At 35.0% G+C, this 26,851-nt stretch overlaps 1 protein-coding gene and 1 pseudogene across 11 annotated transcripts in view; both read right to left on the bottom strand.

Moving 5' to 3' along the window:
• The window catches only part of RAP1GDS1 (Rap1 GTPase-GDP dissociation stimulator 1), a 174,951-nt gene that overhangs the window by 75,036 nt on the left and 73,064 nt on the right, over positions 1-26,851 (bottom strand). For 10 of the 11 annotated variants that reach the window (XM_019025704.4, XM_019025707.4, XM_019025705.4 and 7 more), the window contains 2 exons: positions 23,461-23,583; positions 13,804-13,929 (listed from right to left, as the gene is read on the bottom strand). In XM_019025704.4, the coding sequence (XP_018881249.1) occupies positions 13,804-13,929; positions 23,461-23,583 (249 nt within the window). Of the gene's footprint in view, positions 1-13,803; positions 13,930-23,402; positions 23,584-26,851 lie in introns of all 11 variants that reach the window. The other variant, XM_055384684.2, reaches the window with a different exon arrangement.
• Positions 11,061-11,213, bottom strand: LOC115934520 (uncharacterized; annotated as a pseudogene).

Below are 26,851 nucleotides of genomic sequence, written 5' to 3'. Positions count from 1 at the left end.
TGCTCCAGTTTCCAACAAGTTTTTCATTTCTATCTGAGACTACCTCAGCCTGCACTTTATTGTCCATATCGCTATCAGCATTTTGGGAAAAGCCATTCAAGCCTGTAGGGATCTAAACTTGCCTACATTTTCCTGTCTTCTTCTGAGCCCTCCAAACTGCTCCAATCTCTGCCTGCTACCCAGTTCCAAAGTTGCTTCCACATTTTCGGGTATCTTTTCAGCAGTGCCCCACTCCTGGTACCAATTTACTGTATTAGTTTGTTTTCATGCTGCTGATAAAGACATACCCAAGACTGAGCAATTTACAAAAGAAAGAGGTGTAATTGGACTTACAGTTCCACGTGGTTGGGAAAGCCTCACAATCATGGCTTCAAAGGCAAGGAGAAGCAAGTCATGTCTTACATGGATGGCAGCAAGCAAAGAGAGCTTGTGCATGAAAACTCCCCCTTATAATAACCGTCAGATCTCATGAGACTTACTATCACGAGAACAGCATGGGAAAGACCTGCCCCCATGATTCAATTACCTCCCACTGGGTCCCTCCCACAATATATGGGAATTCAAGAGGAGATTTGGGTGAGGATGTAGCCAAACCATATCACATATATATTAAATACTTATTATCTGACCCATATTATGTTGAAAAGAGAGTGAGAGAAAGAGAACCACCACTTGTATTTACTTCAAATGACAAACATTTTGAGTAAAGAATCTGTTTGTTTCTGTCCTATTACTTGCTTCTTACTGTTTACGTTAAGGTTTCTCTGGTCACTAAAGACTTCTTTTTGGCTGCTCATGGACATGATAATATGGTTTTGCCACTTTCATCCCCGTTTTATTTCACTTAAAGCACAGAATTAGAAAATATTTTGTTAGAGAGCTACTAAACTGAAAAGCTTACTTTGCTGTGCCAATAGAGATATTTAAAAGGGTATATTAACAATCAATAAAAATCGAACAAAAGTGATAAAAAGTAACATTTAAAAAAAGTTAGATGTGTATAAATTCCTTATATCACTATTGCAGGAAAAAGTGAATTTATTCAGAACAATTAGAAGGACAGTATTATTTTATTTTTTTTGAGACAGGGTCTTGCTCTGTTGCCCAGGCTGGAATGCAGTGGCACAATCTCCACTCACTGCAGCCTCGATCTCCCAGGCTCAAGCGATCCTCCCACATCAGCCTCCCAAGTAGCAGGGTCTATAGGTGCATGCCACCACAACAGGCCAATTATTGTACTTTTTTGTAGAGAGGGGATAGGGGGTCCCACCATGTTGCCCAGGCTGGTTTCAAACTCCTGAGCTCAAAGGATCTGCTCACCTCAGCCTCCCAAAGTGCTGGGATTACAGGTGTGAGCCACGATGCCTGGCCCAATTTTAATTTTTCTTTATACACCTTGTGTGTAAAGAAAACAATACAAAGCAATAGATACTTGTCTGCAAACTTGAAGAACATACCTGTATTTGTCTAGCTGGTTTACTGGGAAGAGTAAAACTCTCAAATTTTTAATTGGGTTTCCTTAGGTATTACTAAGAATCCAATCAAATCTGAACATCCTTTATTCCCAATGAGTTTAAAAGGGAAGTCAGTATTTCACACACTTCTCTACAGAGAAAATGTCAAGAATAAATCAAATATAATAAAGTATGTTTATTCACATACATACTTTTTTTTTCTTTTTTTGAGACAGGGTCTTCTTGCTCTGTCACCCAGGCTGGAATGCAGTGGCCTGATCAGAGTTCACTGCAGCCTTGACTTTCTGGGCTCAAGTCTCAGCCTCTGGAGTAGCTGGGACTACAGGTGTGTGCCACCACGCCAGGCTAATTCTTTTACTTTTTTGTAGAGATGGGATCTCCCTATGTTGCTCTGGTGGGTCTTGAACTCCTGGCCTCCAGTAATCCTCCAGCCTTAGCCTCCCCAAAATGCTGGGATTACAGGTGTGAGCCACCGCACCCAGCCCTCATATCATACTTTTTTTTTTTTTAAATAAAGCTTTTATACTTGGAAAAATGTAAAAAGTTTTTCCTCCATCACTTGGTTCTACTCTACGTTCTTTCAATTAGGTAAATTTTATTTTTGTGTTCTTTAAACAAATTAAACAAAATGTTGGCTTAAGAACAGCTTTTAGTAAAATCCTTAAAACATATTCCAAAACCTGCGTGCTCAGAATTATTCACACTGAAGCATAAATGTATTTAATGACAGTGCATTTATGTATTTGACAGTGATAACTTCCTCAGATATACTTACGGAAACAATGAACCTGAGATCTGGTTTTCAGATCAACACTATCACCAATTTAGCTGTTGATTCTGATAAGTCACTTGAATTTTCAGGTCTCAGTTTTTTTATCTGTAAAATTTGGCAGGGGTGGCTGAGATGACTTTTAAATTCCCTCCTATGTAAAAAACTATGATTTCAAGGTAGTTTTATTCACTTAAGCTTTCTAATTTCTCTTGGTTCCCTGAATCTACATATTCCATCTAAGAAACAGTTAACAACATTTTGCTAAATGCAGGAGATTATTTTAACTTTTTGAATATTTATTCCCCAAATGTAAAAGAATATAAAGATATAGAAATCGCCTATGTGCCATTTCTTCTTGTGTCTCTATGAAGAATCTCAGACTTAATAATGCCCGCAGCAAAACAAAATAAAAACAAGCAGCAATGACGGAAAAACCCAGAAACAAAAAACAACCTCTGTTCTTTCCTACATCGGCAAATTGCCCCATCTTCTGTCCAGGTACTCAAGTCCTAGAAATCACTCTTGATTTCTCCCTTTCTCACTTTCCCAATCCAATCCATCACTCCAAATACTTTCTAAGTTCCTCCTCCTTCCACACTACTATAACTTAATCCAAGTTACCACTATGTTGTGACTGGACAATCACAAAAGTCTTTCAATTAGTCTCAATGCTTCCCTTCTTAACTCTTAATTTCCACGCTTCTCAACTCCTTTTCCATGCAGCTCCAAGAGTGATGTTTTTAGAATCCAAATCAGATCATGTCACTTCTTGCCTTCAACAACTTCTCACTACTTCAAGATGATTCATGAGGCTTTCTATCATCAACACTTTTGTTTGTTTCTTGAACTTTATCACACAATACTCCCTGTTCACAGTATCTTGCATACCCTGGTTTCCTTTCTGAATTTCTACCAAATCCCTTGCCCTCTCAGGGCTTTACAATTACCACACTTTTTTTTTTTTTTTTTTTTTTTTTGAGACAGGGTCTCACTGTTATCTAGGCTGGAGTGCAGTGGTGTGATGGCTCACTGCAGCCTAGAACTCCTGGGCTCAAGTGATCCTCCCACCTCAGACTCCAGAGTAGCTGGGATTACAGACACGTGCCACCATAATGGCTCATTTTTTATTTTGTAGAGACAAGAGTCTTGCTGTGTTGCCCAGGCTGGTCTCAAACTCCTGGCCTCAAGCAGCCCTTGAGCCTTGGCATCCCAAAGTTCTGGGATTACAGATGTGAGCCACCACAATTAGCTCAATTACTCTACTTCTATAAGGAATATTCTTCCTCTTCTCTTAGCTGGCTCGTTCTCATTTTCCAGACCTCAGCTTAAATAACATCCACAGAGAGAACTTTCTTCACCCTCAAATACACTCCATTATTATACACCACCTTCTTTATTCCCTTGATGTCAGTCATCACAATCTATAAATATCTTTTCTGTAGTATTTACTTGTTTATTATCTACCTCCTCCTGTGAAAGCCTCACAAGGATAGAGACTTCTTGCTCATTCTTTCCCCTATAATCCCCATCACAGGCAGTGCCCCCTAAACATAGTTGGTTCAATCAATATGTGTGGATTTAATTGTAGTATGTATACACCAAAGAATACAAAGACATAGAGTGAGAATTTCCTGGCATTTACTCATTATTTCATATCTTCTCAGTACATACATTTTGTAAGTATAATCATTACTATAAAAATATGTGACCTATATCCTCAAAGGGAGAGAACAATAATTTGTGGTGTTAAAAAGGAAGTTTTCACACTCAAAGAGATTAGAAGTCAGGGATGTAAATCATGAGCAGCAACGTATTTTTCTAAGTCTGAAATACTGGCCATTCTGATCTGCATGATTATGAAGGCTTTTTTTTCCATTCCTATTAAATATACTGCTTTTAATTTTGCCAAGTTCTATTTTAATTTCCTGGAACAGGGAAATGGTAATAGACATACCTACATTGTGTTAGTTGTTGTCTGTTTTCAGACAAGGTCTTGCTCTGTCACCCAGGCTGGAGTGTGTTAGCACAATCATGTCTCCCTGCAGCCTTGAACTCCCAGGCTCGTGTCATCCTACCTCAGCCTCCTGAGTAGCAGGACTACAGAAGTGCTCCATCATGCACAGCTAAATTTATTTTTTGTAGAGATGCGATCTTGCTATGACGCCCAGGCTAATCTTGCACTCCTGGGCTCAAGTGATCCTCTCACCTTAGCCTCTGAAAATGTTAGGATCACAGCTGTGAGCCACCACATCCAGACCCTACATTGTTTTTCAAGATAAAGTTAAAATGTATTTATGAAGTCTACTAGGAAAGAAAATTAAATTCTAATGCTTACATTTCCCCCTATAATTTTGCCAACAGTGAATTTCTATTATGTACCTTAGACATAATCGAATGTTTTCAGCATTCAAATAAAAAAGCTCATGAATATCGTTTCTAAACTCAAAACTCAATTTATTCACCTTCCAGATTCAGGCAAAATCCCTGAAAGACAAGATATAAAAGCAAAAGCTATAACATATTACATAAGTAAAATTACAAAAATGAGTCATGAAGAAAAAGCCACCATGACTGTTAAGTGCACACATATCAAAAGAGAAGCATGCAATTTGCAATTTTGTGACATTATATTCAGGTTTAAAAATCTGCATTTAGGTGGGAAAATTTCAAGGTGTATATACATTTACACTTGTAATGCCAGATCAGGAAAAGTAAATGAATTAAATCTTTCATTTCCCAAAGCACTAGTACCAAGGACACAGCATAAAATGAGGTTATGGCCCAGCATTTGATGGACACAGTTTTTGGTGTGCCTGCTGATACTAGTATTAATTTCTGTAGTCCAACAGATTTCTCACATTAGTTAAAATTGTTCAATAATTCTACTTTTTCAAAAACCCTTTATCTAATAAAGGCTCCATAAATGGCAATACATTTCCTAAAGAAATTACTAAAGCTTTCTTTACTCCCTATATTTTTATATTTCTGTATCATTTTATTAGCAAAAGACTGAATATCTTTAGTTTATAAACAAATTATAAAGTCATTTAACTCAATTATTTCCATAAAAGTTACCTAAAGTGACTTTTACATAGCATTTAGATAATAATGTATGTAATTTATTGTTCCAATTTATTACTCCAATTGTTCAAGATCAAAAGGTTTTATAAATATTTTAAATATAAAAGGTGTTTTTGTACCAAACTATTTCATACCTAAATTATGCTAGACTATATATATATATGTATATATATATGTGTGTGTGAGCAAATGTATATATAGTTATGATTTAGAATTTAATCTGAACTGATGACAGCATAGTTTCTCAAAGGGTAAAAACATTTTACTCAGCAGGAAAAATGTAAATTATTCACTCTTTTTTTTTTTTTTTTTTGAGACAGAGTCTCACTCCATCACCTAGGCGGGAGTACAGTGCTGTGATCTTAAATCACTGCCTCCTGGGTTCAAGCAATTCTCATGCCCCAGCCTCCCAAAGCTGGAATTACAGGTATATGCCACCATGCCTGGCTAGTTTTGTTTTGTTTTGTTTTCTTTTCTTTTTAAAAAGTAGAGATGGGGTTTCACCATGTTGACCAGACTGCTCTTGAACTCCTGACCTCAAGTGATCCACCTGCCTCGCCCTCCCAAAATGATGGGATTACAAGCGTGAGCCACTATGCCTGGCCCTGAATTATTCACTTTTACGTAGCATTTATTTTTCATATTTCCTCACCGCCAAGGAAAATGCACCCTACTTGTAGCAAGGAAAAGGCTGATTAAAAGTTGAGAAAGTTCTCAGTACTTCAACTTGGTTACAAATAAGAAAATTTTAAAAATGTAAACAAAACCCTATTAAAAAGAGCAGAGGATAATATGTGTTGATAGGGTTTCAATAAGCAGACTGGAAATCTTATGTTTCACATATCTAAACTTTGACTTTAACAGGTGAAATGAGAGTGGTAAAGGTAAGGGGAAAAAACAGATTTAGACAAAAAATGTTTTTAAACCCCCAACTAGGCCTCTATAATTAGACTTTTCCCACCCTACCTAAGTCCTCTTAATGAGGAAAGGAAAGTTCTAAAGCCATTCAGACTTCTGACTCAGAGAATGGGGGTGGGTTGGGGGGGAAGGCAACCATATATGACTTCTTATTGAACCCAAGAAAAATCATCTAATATTTTTGCCACGTGCAATACTCTCTCACAGGTTGCCTCCATTTTCGTATCTATAAAATTAAGAACAATTACTCGAAATTACTATTACATGTCTTCCCTAAGACATTAGCTTTTTATAATATAGTATTTGGAAAGTAATCAAGCATGGGGAAAAAAGCAGTAATATGTGTTCTTTGTCCTACAATTTTAAGGTAAACTTTACAGAATCTTGGATTTCCAAACACCATTTAATAAAAGAGGGATTTAAATTTAATACCAAGTACAAAAATGGAAAGATCATAGTTTCTCAAAGTGTAAACTATCTGAAGAGACAGAGTACTTTACATTGCTTAAATAAACCTGGTGCAGTGCTATGCAAAAACCAGCCAAACTGATAATAAACTAGCTGAGTACTGTCTCTCACTTCACAATATAATTTCGTTCTCTCTGCCGCAGTCACTATTTACCACACCACATCCGGCCTCCTGTAATGGCTTCCTGATATCTCTGCCTCACATCTCTGTCCATTCCAATTAGACTATATGATGCTACAAAACTGAAAATATCAATTTCTTCAAGTTACTTTCAGAGGCTCCTTCCTGTCCACATATCAAAGTCAAAATAATTCCTTAGCCTACAGACATTTTAAGCACACTATACATTAATGGATGCACAATCAAGATCTCTACCATAGCATACCTACATTACTATTTGGCTATTTTAAAAAATCGTATCTTCATGATTTACATGTCCTACAGTCCCAATTCTGAACTTTCCCCCAAAACCACAAACTTCCTACCATCATTTTGGTGTTGACTTTTATTAACAGATGAGCCTGACATCTACCTTACTGGGAAGACAGAACTATACCCAGGAATACACTTTTGAGTGCCCTCTTTACTACTTAAAGGTTTTTTTATACTTTCATTTATCTTCTGTCTTTTATTCTCTATAGCAAAAAATGTCCTTTCTCATTTTAATATCAACCTGTTTACTTGAGTTCATAATTTCACTTTTTTTGGTCTATAATATTTCCCTATCAGTTATTCCCTTTCTAGGAAATTTACTCTGCTTTTGTCCCTAGGTCCTAACCCAACAAATATGAATTCCCACTCCGTAAATCTTATTTTAGGGCTGTTAGGTTTTTGTTGATTTTTTCCCATAAAAGTCCAATTTGGAGGGAGAAAAAATTACAGGCAATTTTGTCTTTCACATTAATTGCACAAACTCATTAAAATTACTGCTATGAGCTATGCTGTAAAATTTTATATGTATGCCTGCTGCCCCCACCTCCCACCTCAGGTACTGCTGAAACAACAAGGTCATTTCCCATACGGAAGAGAATATATATGCTTTCTGGATAGGTGAGGTTTTAAAACTTTTTATTTAGAAGTAATTAGAGGCTCACAAGAAGTTATTTAAAAAAAAAAAAGCACAGAAAGGTCTCATGTACCCTTTATCCAGCTTCCTCCAATGGTAACATTGCATAACTCTACTACACAATAGCATAACCAGGACACTGACATTGGTACAATGTCAGACCTTATTCATATTTCATCAGTTTTTACATGCATTAGTGTATGTGTATGGGCATGTACGGTTCTAAGCAATTCTAACATATGTACAGATTTGTGTACCACAACTAAAGTGGTATTTTAAAATACTCACTTTCATGCTAGTCAGGTTTCCATCAAACTGATAATGGGCTCAAAAATCAGAGATAGACATGGTTTTTGGTCTCAAGAACTAGAACTTGGATATATCACACAACATAGAGAAAAGGATAAAGTACAATGAATGGAAACCAGAATTGTATTCTGGTTTTAATCTAAACTAGGAAATATATTCAAGTCAAAACTTTTTCAAATTTTTAAACTGAATCCTTTAAGCAATTTTAACCACCAAAAAACAACACACTCGGGATATACTACCCAAATAAAACTACCTTCTGTAAAGTCCTCAGTATTATTTCCCAGATTCTGTTGAAGATTAGTACAAGAAACAATCACATGGAAAACATCTGGGCAACTTTTGTAGAACCGTCACTAGGTACACTATAATGCCAGTAAATATCCTTACATATTGTAACTAGGTATGTGCACAGAATCATCTAGGGAATTAATGACATCCTGATAAGTCCCTCCTACTATTCTGTCTCAAAAGTTGTTTGATTAAAGAACTAAAATATTCCTTTTTATCATAAAATAAAAATTACAAGGCATATCAAGTTGTTTTTTGACATAGGCTGCCAAGAAGCTCAAGTGAAATCAGTGCTTATACACAGTTAAGCATATTATCCCTGCTTCCCACCAGATTCATCTTTGCCTCTCTTTATATGGCTTCTGGCTTTTATATCTTTATGGAAATACCTTTTGTATGTTACTGTACGTATTACATTGAGTCACACACACTTTTTATATAAACATACTTAATCCACACAAGCTTACTTTACCAAGGAGGAAACTAAAATCAGAAAAATTAAATGACAACTTAGTGAATGGTAGAGCTGGAAATCACATTCATTTGCAATATCCACTTTCTAGGGGTTATATTAAAATTTTATACATTTATAATTATATTAATTTGTAAACAAATTCTTTTCTAAGCAATGCACTATTTGGTTAATTTCTTAAAAAACAGCTACAGTTAATATTCTTATTAATTTTCATTCTGATAAAAAAACATATTTAGTGTGTGCTCTGTAATTGTCCTCAAGTTGTGTTCCTTTGTTCATTTTATTTTCTCTACCATTTAAAAAGCTCTTTAATGGCATATGCTTGTTTTTAGAGCTTATGATAGTGTTACAAAACAACATCTACTTCAATCTATATTTAGAATGTCTTTATAGTGGAATGCTTTCATGTGATAATAGTCATAACTACTATCACTAAAAGTAGCAGTAACATATTGTTGTTTATTCTTATACACATGATGTACTTTAATAATAAACTCATAAAATACAACAGATTGATGAAAACTGAAGAATCTTATTTTTACGCTACTTATTGACTGATAATTCTATTTTACTCTAAAACTGAATAACACAGAAAATAGGGTAAATACAAAGACTTGCATGAGACTTTAATAACATACCTAATATAACCATCAAATAACCTAATTGATATCACTGAAATAAACATTTATTTTAAATGCTGTATATAAATAGTTCCCTTTTGAATATAACTGTTGCAAATATACTTTGATTACTTTGGCAATTTCAAAGTATGTCTGTATCATATTAATATATACTTTTCTGACCAACTTACATGATAAAATATTGTACAATTATTGGTAACTATTTTTCAGTATTTGCAGTAAGAACTATGATTCCTTCTACACTATTTTTATATAAAGAATTTTTATATAAAAATAAAGACTTTATATTAAAATAGTGTAGCTCAAGAATCGCCAATATACAAACAGATACATGCATATGTTTCAGCATCCTTCCCACTTATACTTGATGTCAATGAATAAACAATATTTCACTTCATAAACACTGGCTTTGGCAAGACTGATTACTACCTCATTTTAATATTTACTCATCAGCAAGGAAGAATACAACTTTTTATCTTATGTATGATAGCATATCATATAAGCTTAAGTGTACATATCTTTCCAATAATAGTACCAGTTATATAATAAGCATTCATTTTATTTCTATAAAGAGGTATATTTGTTTAATTTTAAAACATTTTTATTTGATTTGTACATTATTCTTCCTCGGTGTATAAAAAGGCACAAATATTTAATTTCACGTAATCATTTTCTTCTAGCCTCTACTAATATCTTTTAACCAGTAGATCAAGTAACAATTATTTTCTGACCTCAAGCAGTAATATCCACAAAACAGAACACTAGTCTCAAATCACCAATTTATCCCCAGGAATTATAAATACAGGATGGGAATTTAACATAAAGCTTTTTAAAACCATAAGGCCATTTAAGTATATTAGCAATTTAAAATGTGTACAGTTATATAAACAAATCAATAAAATGAGGAATGCCACAAAGACAGCTATATAAGAACATAATCCTCTTTTTTATAAAACCTTTGAAAAGGAAGTGTAAATAGGCCAAAGGCATGCATTTCTGAAATATAATACTACTGCGCTTTAAAACCACATTCTCTGGTGTATCCCATCAAACGCACATATTTTGATTATTTCTTTCCAAATTGAAATACAACTTTCCTTTCTTCTCTGATCTGAAAGATGTCAAATTTCTCATAAAAAGAGTTATTTTGGCAAAGTTAAAGAGCAGAAGCATTTTAAAATATTGCTTATATCAGAAGTCTTTTCGGATACTTCGAAAGAGAAATCCATAAATGAAGTGCCTTGCAGCTCTCTGGAAGAAAAGAGACCAAGCATTTTAAATGAAAAACGTTCCCAGCCAGTGGGTGATTCTTTCATCTCTATATGCAAGAAGGAGACTGGGATTCAAAAAGTTCATCAGCAACAAAGCTTTACTCCGTCCCATTTAGCGGTATGCCAGTCTGTTACCTCATGTTAGGATTATATAAGGCCGTTTTCTTCCATTAGGAAAAGTTCCTAAAATGGACACTGTCAAGGCTGGTAAAACTGAAATCTGACCTAGTTTTTCTCCAAAGATTTCCACGGATTTTATGGTAATTCTTTCTACAGCTGGAGCTCACCTCCTTTCAAATACACTATGCTAACTGAAATATGCTAGCAAATGCTTTACTTTTCATGTGTCAAAGTAAAAATCTATAGAACATGTATGAATTTCTCAAATTTTTATCTCCAATAGTGAATTCTACACTTGATCTTAGCCAACAGGCCGAGAAGTGATCCAATAGTGAAGTCTTTATACTACTATTTACATCAACTTTACTATCTACTGTAAGCCTACTATCATCCTGAATAAACCTATGTTAAAAAAATTATTCATTTGGAGTACATTAATAAAATGGAAATCAACTGATAGCCCCATAGGTAAGTTAGATAAAACACAAATATATGAACTCTTTAGAACATACTTTATTTGAAAGAAAAAGATTCTTTGTATTGATCACAAGGCTATCATGTAGTTTTCTATACTCCTTTTAAAAATGAAGCATTACATTCCGGAGAGTGAAGAAGGTTGATGAATTAAAATAGAAGCCACTAAAAACTTGTTTAAAAAGGAAAAATTTCCAGTTGTCACAAAATAAAATGAGAAATGCATTTCAAGTAAATTCCCAAATCAACCACACAACATCACATTTACAAGGCTTTTATATTATTCTTGTAATTCAAGTATAAACACTGTAATTGTCCTGCAATCATTCTAGAAAAATCACAAAGAAGTTCACAGAATTTAATTTTGAATAAAAGGGTAAGAAAGCATGCAGTCTATGGAAATTATATGCATATGAAAGCATGGCACAATACATACATTTTCATCACATGATTTATAGTAAGTAATGAATCACTTCTTACATTTATTCACTTTTAAGACTTCAAACTTCATTTTCCTGAACTAAAGTTTAAAAGTATAAAAATATGGGCTGTATTTACTATGCTTAATCATTTAGCTATGACTTCCATTGAACTAAATGAGGATAAGTTGGTTATAAATATTCATAATAAAATGAAAAAAATTAACTTCATAACTTAAAGGATATCCACAGAACTTTATATTGTATATCCCATAAGATAAAGTAAATAGATATGATAAATACTATAATAATGGACTTCAGTTTCATCAAAAGAATAATCTTGTTAACTAGACATTTATTACCCTAACTTCAAGGTTCTTTAGAATACACAGGAAATAAAATTACTCTATGCCCATAAAAACCAAAGCAATATGAGACAAAATATCACTGTGTGTATTTCTATTTTATTAATAGGAAAAACTCCAGGACAAAAGTTCTCAAAACAGGTAATATTCTCTATGTTCAAACAATGTATAATTCAAGAACAACTAAAATGAACAAGGTTTAAAGAACACTTTTGGTACCCTTAAATTCCAGTAACAAACACAGAAAAGTAAGAATAAAAACAGTAATAATCAGTACTCTCCAAGTACATGCCACTAATCTTTGACTATTACTCAGCTGAGGTCTAATATATATTGCTAAAATTAATCATATAAATATATAATAAACGATTCAGTCTTGAAAGTTGATATTATAAACTATGGTGCTTAATAAAAATCCTAAATATGAAAACACAAAATTATAAACATAAAGCAACAGAATTTTGTAAATAAAGCTAATACCCTATGATAAAAAGAACTGGATTGAAGGAGCAGACAAGCAGATTTACAGGCTATATTGGGGACTGAAAACTGAAGTTAAAATTCATATGAAGACATCTATGTCCTCAGATTCATTACTGACATTTCAATACTTATGGCTATTGTAGCTCCTATTTCAGAAAAAGTAAGAAAAGGAGAATAAATGAGGCTAGCTTTACCACTACTGCTATATATGAGTTATAACTATAGTTTCAATCTTTTTTCCTACTTCTTTATCATAAATGAATATATTTATGTCCTTTCTTTCTGGCTTATATGCATAAATCACTTTTTGAAGGACTGCCTATTATAAAAGGGCCATATCTTTTGTGTTATAACAAAATATAACTCATCTGAGTTAAACACTCAATGGGGAAAATAAGCATTAAAAGTTATCCTAGTTATAGAAATAAAACTAAATTCCTAGGAGGCATTACAGGTGAATGATAAAATACGTGTTTTGGCTCAGCAAATAAAACTCTAAGGAAAATCAGAATAAGCCTAGTTAAGCTAAATATACTTAAAATTTTTTTCTGTATTTTGTTTATATGTAGAAAGGGGAAGTAGAAATTGTTAACGCTGTTACAATATACCCATACCCCAGTTCTTGCTTTCTTTTTGCCTAGTAGAACAGTATATTATAGAATGTGGTGAGGATGACAATGATATAATGACAAATAGGAACGGAGTCAATGCAAATGTAATGGGCCAATCTAGCTTTTGAGAAGAGAATGGTTTTTATGATTGGTTTTACTGAACTGCAAATAATTAAAAATGTATTTGGACAGACGCAGAAACTTTAAAAAACTGTGTCCATAAGCATTCCCATTCAGAGATAATATTTCAATGAAACCTAATTGAGAAGATGCACATATGTATTTTTTCTAAACTTACAGCCCCAATTTCTTAGAAACTGACTTAATTTCCTCTGAAAATATCATTTGTGATAACAGAGGAAAACATTTCATTTCCTATGATTTCTTTGATAAGAATACAATGACCTGAATCTCCATAAATTCTGCTAAATAAGCAGTGCTGAATCATGCCGGCCCATGTTAGTGTTTTAGCCTAGAAAAGTCACTGCTAACACAAAAGCAGATTAGTCTGAATATCATAATTCTTAAAAATGTATGTGTATTATTGAGATGTCAACACTTACGGCTATCGTAACATATGTTTCCTAGAGCCCTGCCCGTTTGAAGCAGCACTTCCTGGTCTTTGCTATTTAGCAGCTGCACCAGTGGTGAAATCAATCCAGCATCCACACATGGAATTCGCATAAACTCTGAAAATAAGAGACATATTTAATTAAAAATCTAACGATTCACAATTTACATAAATCATCTCCCCTAATAAAATAAATACCTACTTTTAATATGTGGTATTTAAAAGCCACCTTGAAAAGGTGGCTGAATATCTGAAGAGTATATTTCTGTACAAAAGTACCCTGTTGCAGCCCTACTAAAAGCTTCATAAAATACACAAAACTGAGTGGGGTCATATTTTTGTTTGCTGACAGTCTCTACCATAAACCAAAGGGATTTTAATTAACTTACATCACAACTAATTTATCACTATCTTCTCGTAATAACGATATGCTTTGGAAGCAATATGTGTGATGATGGAAACAATGGTGATGTATTTCTATGAGCCTGATAATTAAAGTACTACAGTTATAAACTAAGCCATCATATTGCCTAATTTTTCACTATGTTTTCTAAAAAAAGCCTATAAATATAAATATAAATATAAATATATACATATGTATAAAGGTTTCAGTGAACCATTAAAAAATAATATGTCCTTTTTGATTGGTAAGATGTGGTGGAATCATCCTCTTCTTATCTTCACTCCTGTCCTTTACTAAAATCCATTTTATGGCTCACTCATATCTGCTGCTATACCCATACATTTACAGGTCTAAAGAGTCAAATGTTAAGATTTCTTAAATTTCAAACCCATTTTTTCCTTATTTTTATGGTATGCCATTCTTTATGTATTAACTCACCATGATACCACCACAGTCATGATTGGACATAAATTTTTTTTTTTTTCAGTGTCTCATGATAGACCACTACAAAACATAAGGAAGTATGTAACTGATGAAATTTCTCCAATAACCAATAACTGAATTACCTTTTTGGACATCACAACCCACCATAAGGATGTTCTGGTCAATAAAGTTAGTTAACAAAGAACTAATTTATCCATCTATAACCTGTCCTACTAAAAAAATCACTATCTTTTCACTCTATCAAGATGGTCTACCCCTTGGTTTGTTCCACAGGTACCCTCATAAGCAATCCTCCCTCTCTTTCCCTTCATTTTCAAATTCTTAGAGCATACCATATAGGTTATTCGGTCAGCTGTCACCTCTGAGACAACTTCTTTTCCTCCTAAGATAGCTGTAAATCACAGAGGTATTCCTCTGTCCTGAAATAAATGAATTAATTCCTATCATCTCTTTCTTACTTATTACTCTACCACTAAAAATCCCCTGTAATGTAAACTTCTAAGACTCAGATTATTTCCTATCTCAACAACTAACCTTTGAGCTTATCATTGATGTTATCAAACTCAGTAGTACTAAGTATCCTACTACTCATGTTAAGAAAATGAATTATGCTGTACATGTTCATGAATTCAATGACCATCTATAGGAGATGACACATCAATCTGCTTATCTACCTCTTTAGTTAATGGTTACTTTAGACCCTTCATAGATTTCAAATCTTTTTCTTCTTGAGACAAGGTGTCACCCTATCACCCAGACTGGAATGTAATGGCATGATAATGGCTCACTGTAGCCTCGAACTCCTGAGCTTAAGGGATCCTCCCTGACCTCAGCCTCCTGAATAGCTGGAACTACAGGTGTGTACCACCAGGCCTAGATAATTTTATTTATGTATTTATTTTTGAGACGGAGCCTTGCTTTGTCACCCAGGCTGGAGTGCAATGGTGCAGTCTCGGCTCACTGCAACCTCTGCCCCCTGGGTTCAAATGATTCTCCTGCCTCAGCCTCCCGAGTAGCTGGGACTACAGGCAAGTGCCACCACAGCCAGCTAATTTTTGTATTTTTAGTAGAGACGGGGATTCACTATGTTGGCCAGGCTGGTCTTGAACTCTTGACCTCGTGATCCACTTGCCTTGGCCTCCCAAAGTGCTGAGATTACAGCTGTGAGCCACCACGCCCGGCCAATTTTTTATTTTTTTATAGACAGAGTTTCACTATGCTGCCCTGGCTGGTGTCGAACTTCTAGGCTCAAGTGATCCTCCCACTGTGGCCTCCGAAAATGCTAGGATTATAGGTGAGAACCACCAGGCCTGGACTAGATTTCAAATCTTAAATTAACATGCTACTAACTCATATTAAAGACAGATGTTCATTATCCTTTTCACTGAACTATGCGTGGTTCCCAACAGTAAGATGATTTCATTGACTACTAAAACACGAAATTTAGGAACGGTCTGATTTGTACTCATTCATAAATAAAACTTGTTTATCTTATTATTTTGCTTGTTTTGTTATTGCTATTCAGGCAATGGCAACATTGAAGAATTACTGTGTTTCTTTTATGTTTTGCCTATATGATACCAATCTTTCAAAATTTGGACTCTACAGTCAATAGCTTCAAGTATTCTTGGAATAATAGAGGGTAAATAATTATAGAAAAATTGTGGAATCAAAACTCTTTGGAACCATTTTTTACTCAAAAACAAATAAAGATAAAACAACGCTAATATATTCCTCAGCTTTCAGTCACTGTCAGTCTCTGGATAAAGTAAAAAAGAATTTCTTCTAAAACTCTTTTGCTTTTCAGCTAATTTACTTTTTTAAACGAGCCTCGCTAGCTAATTTTAAAGACTTAAAGTTATCATGCTTCAGGCAGATATATTAAAAAAAAAACCAGGGATGTTTAAGAATATGTTTAAAATGTGCAAAAATGATAAGCATTCTTATACACCAATAACAGACAAACAGAGAGCCAAATCATGAGTGAACTCCCATTCACAATTGCTTCAAAGAGAATAAAATACCTAGGAATCCAACTTACAAGGGATGTGAAGGACCTCTTCAAGGAGAATTACAAACCACTGCTCAACGAAATAAAAGAGGACACAAACAAATGGAAGAACATTCTATGCTCGTGGATAGGACGAATCAGTATTGTGAAAATGGCCATACTGCCCAAAGTAATTTATAGATTCAATGCCATCCCCATCAAGCTACCAATGACTTTCTTCACAGAATTGGAAAAAACTACCTTAAAGTTCATACGGAACCAAAAAAGAGCCCGCATTGCCAAGTCAATCCTAAGCCAAAAGAACAAAGCTGGAGGCATCACACTACCTGACTTCAAACTATACTATAAGGCTACAGTAACCAAAACAGCATGGTACTGGTACCAAAACAGAGAGCTAGACCAATGGAACAGAACAGAGGCCTCAGAAATAATACCACACATTTACAACCATCTGATCTTTGACAAACCTGACAAAAACAAGAAATGGGGAAAGGATTCCCTATTTAACAAATGGTGCTGGGAAAACTGGTTAGCCATATGTAGAAAACTGAAACTGGATCCCTTCCTTACACCTTATACAAAAATTAATTCAAGATGGATTAAAGACTTCAATGTTAGACCTAAAACCATAAAAACCCTAGAAGAAAACCTAGGCAATACCATTCAGGACATAGGCATGGGCAAGGACTTCATGTCTAAAACACCAAAAGCAATGGTAACAAAAACCAAAAGTGACAAATGGGATCTAATTAAACTAAAGAACTTCAGCACAGCAAAAGAAACTACCATCAGAGTGAACAGGCAACCTACAGAATGGGAGAAAATTTCTGCAATCTACTCATCTGACAAACGGCTAATATCCAGAATCCACAAAGAACTCAAACAAATTTACAAGAAAGAAACAAACAACCCCATCAAAAAGTGGGCGAAGGATATGAACAGACACTTCTCAAAAGAAAACATTTATGCAGCCAACAGACACATGAAAAAATGCTCATCATCACTGGCCATCAGAGAAATGCAAATCAAAACCACAATGAGATACAATCTCACACCAGTTAGAACGGTGATCATTAAAAAGTCAGGAAACAACAGGTGCTGGATAGGCTGTGGAGAAATAGGAACACTTTTACACTGTTGGTGGGACTGTAAACTGGTTCAACCATTGTGGAAGACAGTGTGGCGATTCCTCAAGGATCTAGAACTAGAAATACCATTTGACCCAGCAATCCCATTACTGGGTATATACCCAAAGGATTATAAATCATGCTGCTATAAAGACACATGCACACATATGTTTACTGTGGCACTATTCATAATAGCAAAAACTTGGAACCAACCCAAATGCCCATCAATGATAGACTGGATTAAGAAAATGTGGCACATATACACCATGGAATATTATGCAGCCATAAAAAACGAATGAGTTCATGTCCTTTGTAGGGACATGGATGAAGGTGGAAACCATCATTCTCAGCAAACTATCACAGGGACAAAAAACCAAACACCGCATGTTCTCACTCACAGGTGGGAACTGAATAATGAGAACACTTGGACATAGGAAGGGGAACATCACACACCAGGGCCTGTTGTGGGGTGGGGGTATGGGGGAGGGATAGCATTAGGAGATATACCTAATGTAAATGACGAGTTAATGGGTGCAGCACACCAACATGGCACATGTGTACATATGTAACAAACCTGCACGTTGTGCACATGTACCCTAGAACTTAAAGAATAATAATAATAAAAAAGAATATGTTTAAAATGTTATACATATTATGTTGGAGAGGCTTCAGAATGGCTGACAGTCATCCTTCTTCAAAGGGGTTCCTACTACCTATACCTCTACATTCACACCTGCTATCTTTCACAGCTGGCTGGATTCTGACTCAATAGCCTAAAAGATGGTCTACTTTGAAAGATTTCCTAAAAAGAACAATGGCGATGAACTTAAAAAGAAACAGGCAAAAAATCAGATTCTCTCTCTAGGCAATTTGAACTCGGAGAACTGAAAATTATGGTTCGGGGAAAGGGGCAGTACTGCAAGGGAAAGAGGCTGAAACCAAGATACATGCAGAATGACAGTGAATAGAAATCAACGTTACTGGATGCCATTATGCTGTAGAAAGCAGGAGCCATTAAGTGTTTCTGTATATGTGTATTTGCCTACACAACATAGAATTCACTTTTTTTTCTTTGCAAAACACGTATAGGTTAATGTAGAAATTCAATACAGAGGTTTAAGGAATAGGTACTGCTCTATTTCAATATCAATAAAAATAAAAAGTTGATTTTCACCTAAGACTAATGTTTTTCCCTTTGACTGTAGTAATACATTCATTAAATAATTGTCAATTATTTTTTATTCTTTTGCAAATTTAGAGTGTTAACGCTTTACTTTCTTGCTTTTACTTTCTCAAACCTACTTGAATTACATATTCTTTTTCAGCAGCATCATAAAGTACAGGCTGTGATGAAAATTATTTTCTTTTTATATACACCGAGATTTATATCCCCCTCACATATCCTCAAATATTAAAAAAACCTAATGTCTACTTTCTCCACTTTTACCTACCTGAAGAAACTATTTTATTAAAACTCTTTTAAACCAAAATTTTCAAGCCAAATAAAAACACTGAATAGTAAAGTCCACCTCAGTGTTTATTAGACTAAATCATAACATATTCATGTTTGAATTTTCTCTAATAACTTCCCTGTATTAACTCTTAGCTTTTTATATTTTTCTTTTGAAAAACAAGGAAAACTATGAGGCATGAATATAAAAGAATGAGTGACTTTTATATGCGGGTTGTCAAACTGACATTTACATTTTTCACTCACTCTTTGTACTGCCCTTGTTTTTAAAGAAAGTACTGGGCAGGCGCAGTGGCTCACGCCTGTAATCCCAGCACTTTGAGAGACCAAGGTGGGCAGATCATGAGGTCAGGAGTTCGAGACCAGCCTGGCTAACATGGTGAAACCCCGTCTCTACTAAAGATACAAAAAATTAGCCGGGTATGGTGGCACGTGCCTGTAATTCCACCTACTCAGGGGGCTGAGGCAGGAGAATTGCTTGAACCCGGGAGGTGGAGCTTGCAGTGAGCTGAGATTGCACCATTGCACTCCAGCCTGGGCGACTCCCTCTCAAAAAAAAAAAAAAAAAAGAAAGAAAGTACTGACAATCATTCTTACAAAATGATGGAGGTTAAGCTTCCAACACTGAGGTCTCGAGGTATACTTTAAGCTACCTGACAATATAGTGCATTTTTCTGGAGTCTCAACTTTATTCAATGATTTTTCTAGGGCACACATGCATTTTATACTAAAATAAACATGTACTACATGTACCTGTTATGGAATAGAGGGCAAAATTAAAATAAATAGAACAGGAGACTTCTGTATTTCTGGTTAATGCTCTCACCAGGTCCTCTTGGGTGTAAATTTTCACTCTTGTTGTTAAGAGCACTCAGGCGGAAGTTTCGATAAACACTTTGCAATATGATAAAGTACACAGAAGAACAAAAAAGCATAATGTTAATCAAAAGTACTGATTCTGTACTGCTTTATACTGAAACGTGGTTCTCAAGCTTTATACTCATCAGCATTACCTAGAGGACTTGTTAAAACAGATGGTTGGGCCCACTCTTGAGTCCCTGATTCAGTAAGTCTGGGTGAGTGGATCCAAGAATTTGCATCTAACAAGTTCCCGGGTGAGTCTGTTGCTGCTACAGGTCAAAGGCAGGGAACTACTTTAGAGGAACAGACATAAAGCAGTTCAACTTTTGCTGGTTTTTATACATTTTCACATCAGTTACCAGCCCAGTCTTTCAGGTTACATGCTGCTACCCCTGTACTCAGACCACCTCTACACATTCCACTGCCATCATAAATTCTCATTTACTGAAAAGAAATGAAAGGAGAGAAACAAACTAGTGCATAAAATCCAACTATTATCACTTAAGTGTGATGACAGGTAAGATATTTAGCCTCTATGTTTTCTTTTTTTTTTTTTTTTTTTTTTTGAGACAGAGTCTTGCTTTGTCGCCCAGGCTGGAGTGCAGTGGCGCAATCTCGGCTCACTGCAAGCTCCACCTCCCGGGTTCACGCCATTCTCCCGCCTCAGCCTCCCTAGTAGCTGGGACTACAGGCGCCCACTACCACGCCCAGCTAATTTTTTGTATTTTTAGTAGAGACGGGGTTTCACCGTGTTAGCCAGGATGGTCTTGATCTCCTGACCTCGTGATCCGCCCGCCTCGGCCTCCCAAAGTGCTGGGATTACAGGCGTGAGCCACCGCGCCCGGCCTGTTTTCTTATCTGTATAAAATAACTCTATCTCATATGGGATTGAAATAATGTACACAACACTTAAATTATGTGAGCACAAAATCATAGCTGGCATTAAGAAGTATTACTATTATTATTAAATACTTTGAGAGCCCAATTCTGAAATATTCACAGATATGTCATATCTTGCTTATTTGTCCTTTGCCTCATATCAGTCTTAAGTCTATTATATAAGGGAATAATACATTTAAAAGGTCTAAAAAATCTTTTACTATAATTTATGGTCAAAGCTACCCTCCCACATTAAACTCGCCCACGGAACTTCTTACAAATCCTCTAAATTTTGAATGTCAGCACAAAGGTGTGTTAATTTTTAAAGATTCTTTTTGTATGTACAAAAACCTATTTGGGGTTTATCTGAATGGAAGAAGTATATGCTAATATTTCTCCTCTGTGCACAGCAGAGTAAAGATGAACAAATTAACTTCCAACCTCATATTCTCTGGTTCATACAATCTTTTTCATCGTCAATTTCTAAAAAGAAATACATGCCCAATCAGTGTACTATGTTGTGTCAGGTTGCATTTCTGAAGTTACGTATTTCTTTTGAAAAGAACACTCAAAGGCCAGAATCAGTGGCTCACACCTGTAATCCCAGCCCTTTGTGAGGCCGAGGTGGGAGGATCCCTTGAATCCAGGAGTTCGAGACAAGCCTGGGCAACATAGGGAGACCCTGTCTTTACAAAAAATAATAATTTAAAAATTAGCCAGGCATGGTGGCACATGCCTATGGTCCAGCTACTCAGGAGGCTGAGATAGGAGGATTGCTTGACCCTGGGAGGTCAAGGCTGCAGTGAACCGTGATACTGCCACTACACTTCAGCCTGGGCGACACAGTAAGACCCTGTCTCAAAAACAAACAAACAAACAAAAACACTCAACAAGACTCTGGTCCACTTTCTCAGCCAATCACTTAAAAAAGTAATGTGGTCATGGAGTAATAAACACCATACCAATGTATCCTATTTATTTTAACCAGTGGAGGTTAGTGATATGCCCTTTATCAGCCTCTGATTAAAAGTATAAACATTAAAAATTCTATTATGTCTTTAGAACATAGCTGTCATCTACTAGAGTATTACTGTAAGAAACTCTTCAAAGCAGAGTTGTCTTGAAATTGTGACAGAGCATTATGAGGAATATTATTAAGTAAGAGAATATAGGAATGGCAATCCATTTCACAAAAATCTGTTATCCAAAATTTCAGATTTTATACTACAAGAATGCTTAAGAAAAAGGATTTTAAGATAAAAATTGTGGAGTCTCTACCTTGATTTCTGGAAATCTATACTATGACTCTAACAAAGTTAAAAATAAAAGACTTGTTCTTAAAAGCCAAGATGCTTGGTATCTAAGAAAATTCAGATAGGGGGTGGTCCAGGTTAACAAGCAATGTCTGGAAAGAATTCATTTTCAAACTAGATCTGCTTCTTAGATGTGACATATAAGAGTGATAAGTGGCCAATTTTCTAACAACCACCAAAAAATGATATACCAATATAGAATCTAACTGGAACTTGAAATGCATTTTGAGAACCTCTACACAAATGACACAGTTTCAAACAATTTTCTTTTTGGCAACACACCTAAAAATACATTGTTTTACCAGCCCAAACCAACATATACTGGTACTTTACAAAGCCACCTGCCATGATGATTATGCAAATTCCTTCACTTTAAAGAATAATATATGAAACATACTACAATAAAAGGCTAAAAAATAATGTAAAACTGACAAAGTGAGGCAAACTAAAGGTATTATATATAGTATGTCCTTCTCATATGCTTAAAAATTGCTTTAGGAATTCAGTGTTTTTCTCAAACTGACTGAATTAAAACCACATGCAAATATTTATGCTACGATATAATTCATCCAAAGAATCTCTCAGTGTATAAATAGTACACAATCTAAACTTTGTTGTCATTATTGTTTTTCCAGAGTATTCTTACATGGAAACTTAAGAAATATATGTTTTCCACAAAGGTGAGTGTAGAAAATAGAACGTATATTCCAACTATACTGTTGAAGTGCCAATGTCGGAACAATAGGCAAAACTAAAAAAGAACAGTGAGTTTATGTGGGTATAACACAAACAAACATAAATATTTAAAAATATATTATCTCTTATGGCAATAAAGATGAATGACTCAGTGGCAAGTTCAAGAATCTTATACCCAAAGTAATAAATAACAGAGGTATAGCTGAGGGCAGCAGAGCTTTCCCATAATTCTACTGAGAAGGAATGGGTTATCAGATGGGACAGGTATGAATGACTGTAACTATAGCCATTTAAAACAATTACATGAAGAGTCAAACAAAAGATAAATAGAAATAAAAAATGTCTAATCTACAAAATTAAAACATAAATTAATAAAGCATACTGACAAGTAAGATGTAAAACTGAAGACGTTCCCAGCAGAAAAGTTCTTGAGGTAAACCTCACCATTTTTGGCTACTTCTGCTATGATGTTAGCTACTTTGGCTTTGCAGGAAGACTGTGGAGTCAACAGACTTGCAAACAGCTGAAGTATTCCACTTGCTTGGATTTTTTCACTTGTTTCCGTATCTAAAAGAGATACATACAAAGAGCTTCAATGAAAATCTTTAATGCTAACACTGACAACCATTATCTACAATAAATTATTCAAGAATTTTTCCCACCCATAATAGAAATTAGTTTCGGTATACATTCAAATATATGTCTTTATACAAAATTACCTTCTGCTCCACAAGCTGCTTTTATTTTGAGTTTTAATCGGCACAAGACACTTGATAATATAATATTTTGTTTATTTACAGTCAGACTATAAAGAAGTTCTTTCTGAATATATCATTTGCATACCAAACTTACTCTCAGTGTTAGTTCTAACCCTGTCTGTTCAGAATATAAATGCTTTTTTTCTACATCTCTTCTGAATTCTAAGAGCTATCACTTTATATAAACTCTATGGTTCCCTATGCCACAGCAACTTTAAAAAATGGCAATTAGATAGGCAAAAAACTCACCTCCTATCATTTTATACAGAATGAAAAGTGATAGTCAAGGGATTACATGGTTCCTACGACTCCTATGTTTTTCATGCAACTCATTCACATCACCATTAATGAAGAAGAGAAATAGTACACTGCAAAAACCCATAGTATTCTGAACTCTATTTGGTGATACAGAAATTCAAGAGGCCCCCACTTCTTTCCTTTCCTTCTTTGTTAAAATACAAATAATGGGCCTATAAAAACAAGCCACTTCATGTATGTTACTGAAAGAATGACCTATTAAAATATAAGTTAAAAATAAAGAAAAGCTCAAAGAAATAAAATTATTATTTGTGAACAATGAAGAGAAATGGCATGTGTTTAAAGCTAGAGGTTATAAGGCTCATTAAAACATTCAATTGAAATTTGTTTCTATATGTAGCTCCTCTATGTCCTTTAGATTCTTGGATATACATACAAATAATAGAGAACCCTAAAAATTTCTTGTTAACTAAATGGCAGCTGATGTGATCAGTAAAGAGGAGGCAAATCATTTTTTATAATTTGAGAAAGTCCACAAAAAAGTACGTAACATATTTCTTTATAATAAGTGCTGATTGTTTAATACAGTTTTTCAAACTGTGGGTCCCAATCCATTATGAGTGCTAAAATCTACTTGGGGAATGAAGACTAGAAACTGGTTAAAATAAAAGAATTAACAACAACTACAACAAAAAAGAAGAGAAAAATATTGCACATGGTAAGGTCAAACATTATGATTGAAATTTTGGTTTGAATTATGTATATGCATATGCATATGTGCCTGTAAGTATATATGTACTGTATGTAAAATGTATTTCCAATCATGGGTTTGAGGAAAGTGAAAAACCACTGTTCCTTGTACCCCTTGACTACCAGGATTTGGAGTTAAGGAATGATAACACTCCAGTTTATTTTACTGGACTAAAAAGTAAGTTTTTATGGAACCACCTGAAAATGTGACACCTAAGATCCTTTTTTTTTTTTAAGCAAAAAGCCATGAAGAACTAAACTTAATTTGCCATGTTAAAATCTTTCCTTTTCTGACCATTGCTACCAGAAGAAATATAACCTTAGAACACTGGGTCATACTGCCCCAGGGGTCTAGCCCCACCATCTGCTGGTACTGGGATGACAGCAAGAGTCTGGCATAAGGCATGAATCATGATTAGATATGAAGCCGAAGCATTTGTTATGTGTGGAGGCGAGCAGTTAACTGCAAATCACTCATGCATGTCTCATTTAACTGTAACTAAAAGAGTGGCTTAATATCAGAGTGGAATGTCAGGGGCAAGGGGAAAACAAAACAAAACAATGCTAACTCTTGCACTCCAATGACACTTTCCACAGATTAAATCCAGTGAACTGGAAGAATAGCTGTACTAAACAGGAATCCAGAATTTGAAAATAGTATTTTCACTGCTATTGTCAAAGAAATAAAAGGGAAAAACATAACCTGGTTTTTCACATAAATCTGATTTACGATTTAGAAAAATCTAACAGGAATTATTTTTACCTGCTAGCATGTAGATTTCTATATAGGTTTAGAATGTAAACGTCTCGGAACTACCATTTTTCTGTGACATAAGAAAGTAAAGAACAAATTTGTACTTTATCACTCAAACACCACTGTCCAATAAATAACTACAAAGTGTATTTTTTTATTTTTTAAACTTTTATTTTAGGTTTAGGGTACATGGGTAGGTTTCTTATATAGGTAAATTGCATGTCATGGGGGTTTGGTGTAAAGATTATTTAGTCACTTAGGTAATAAGCATAGTACCCGATAGGTAGTTTTTCAATACTCATCTTCCTCCCACCCTCCCTCCTCAAGTAGGTCCCAGTGTCTGCTGTTCCCTTCATTGTATCCATATGGACTCAATGTTTAGCTCCCACTTTTTATATATATATTTACATATATACATATATGTGTATATATATTTTTTCTTTTTTGAGACGGAGTCTTGCTCTTTCAACTAGGCTGGAGTGAAGTGGTGTGATCTCAGCTCACTGCAACCTCTGCCTCTTGGGTTCAAGTGATTCTCATGCCTCAGCCTCCCAAGCAGCTGAGATTACAGGTGTGCACCCCAATGCCCAGCTAATTTTTTTATTTTTTAGTAGAGATGGGGTTTTGCTATGTTGGCCAGGCTGGTCTTGAACTACTGGCCTCAAGTGATCTGCCTCAAGTGATCTATCTTAAGTGCTTCCCCAAGTGCTGGGATTACAGGTGTGAGCCACCATGCCTGGCAGCTCCTACTTAAGTGAGAATGTGTGGTCTTTGATTTTTGTTTCTGTGTTAGTTTGCTTAGGATAATGACCTACAGCTTCATCCATGTTGCTGCAAAAGGACATAATCTCACTCATTTTTATGACTATGTAGTATTCCATGGTGTATATATAATCACATTTTCTTTATCCAGTATACCATCGATGGGCTTAAGTTGATTCCATGTCTTTGTTACTGTGAATAGTGCTGCGATGTGTGTGTCTTTATCGTAGAATGATTTCTATTCCTTTGGGTACATGACCAATAATACAATTGTTGGGTAGAATGGTAGGTCTGTTTTAAGTTATTTGTAAAATGGCCAAGCTAATTTCCACAATGGCTGAACTATTTACATTCCCACCAGCAGTGTATAAGCATTCCCTTTTCTCTGCAACCTCACCACCATCTGTTATTTTTTGACTTTTTAATAACAGCTATTCCAACTTGTAGAATGATTTCTATTCCTTTGGGTACATGCCCAATAATACAACTGTTGGGTAGAATGGTAGTTCTATTTTAAGTTCTTTGTAAAATCGCCAAGCTAATTTCCACAATG

This window comes from Gorilla gorilla, chromosome 3 (assembly GCF_029281585.2).
Source record: "Gorilla gorilla gorilla isolate KB3781 chromosome 3, NHGRI_mGorGor1-v2.1_pri, whole genome shotgun sequence".
Classification (NCBI taxonomy): Eukaryota; Metazoa; Chordata; class Mammalia; order Primates; family Hominidae; genus Gorilla; species Gorilla gorilla.
Note: the sequence above shows the minus strand (reverse complement) of the source record. Positions and strands in the feature narration are given on the sequence as shown.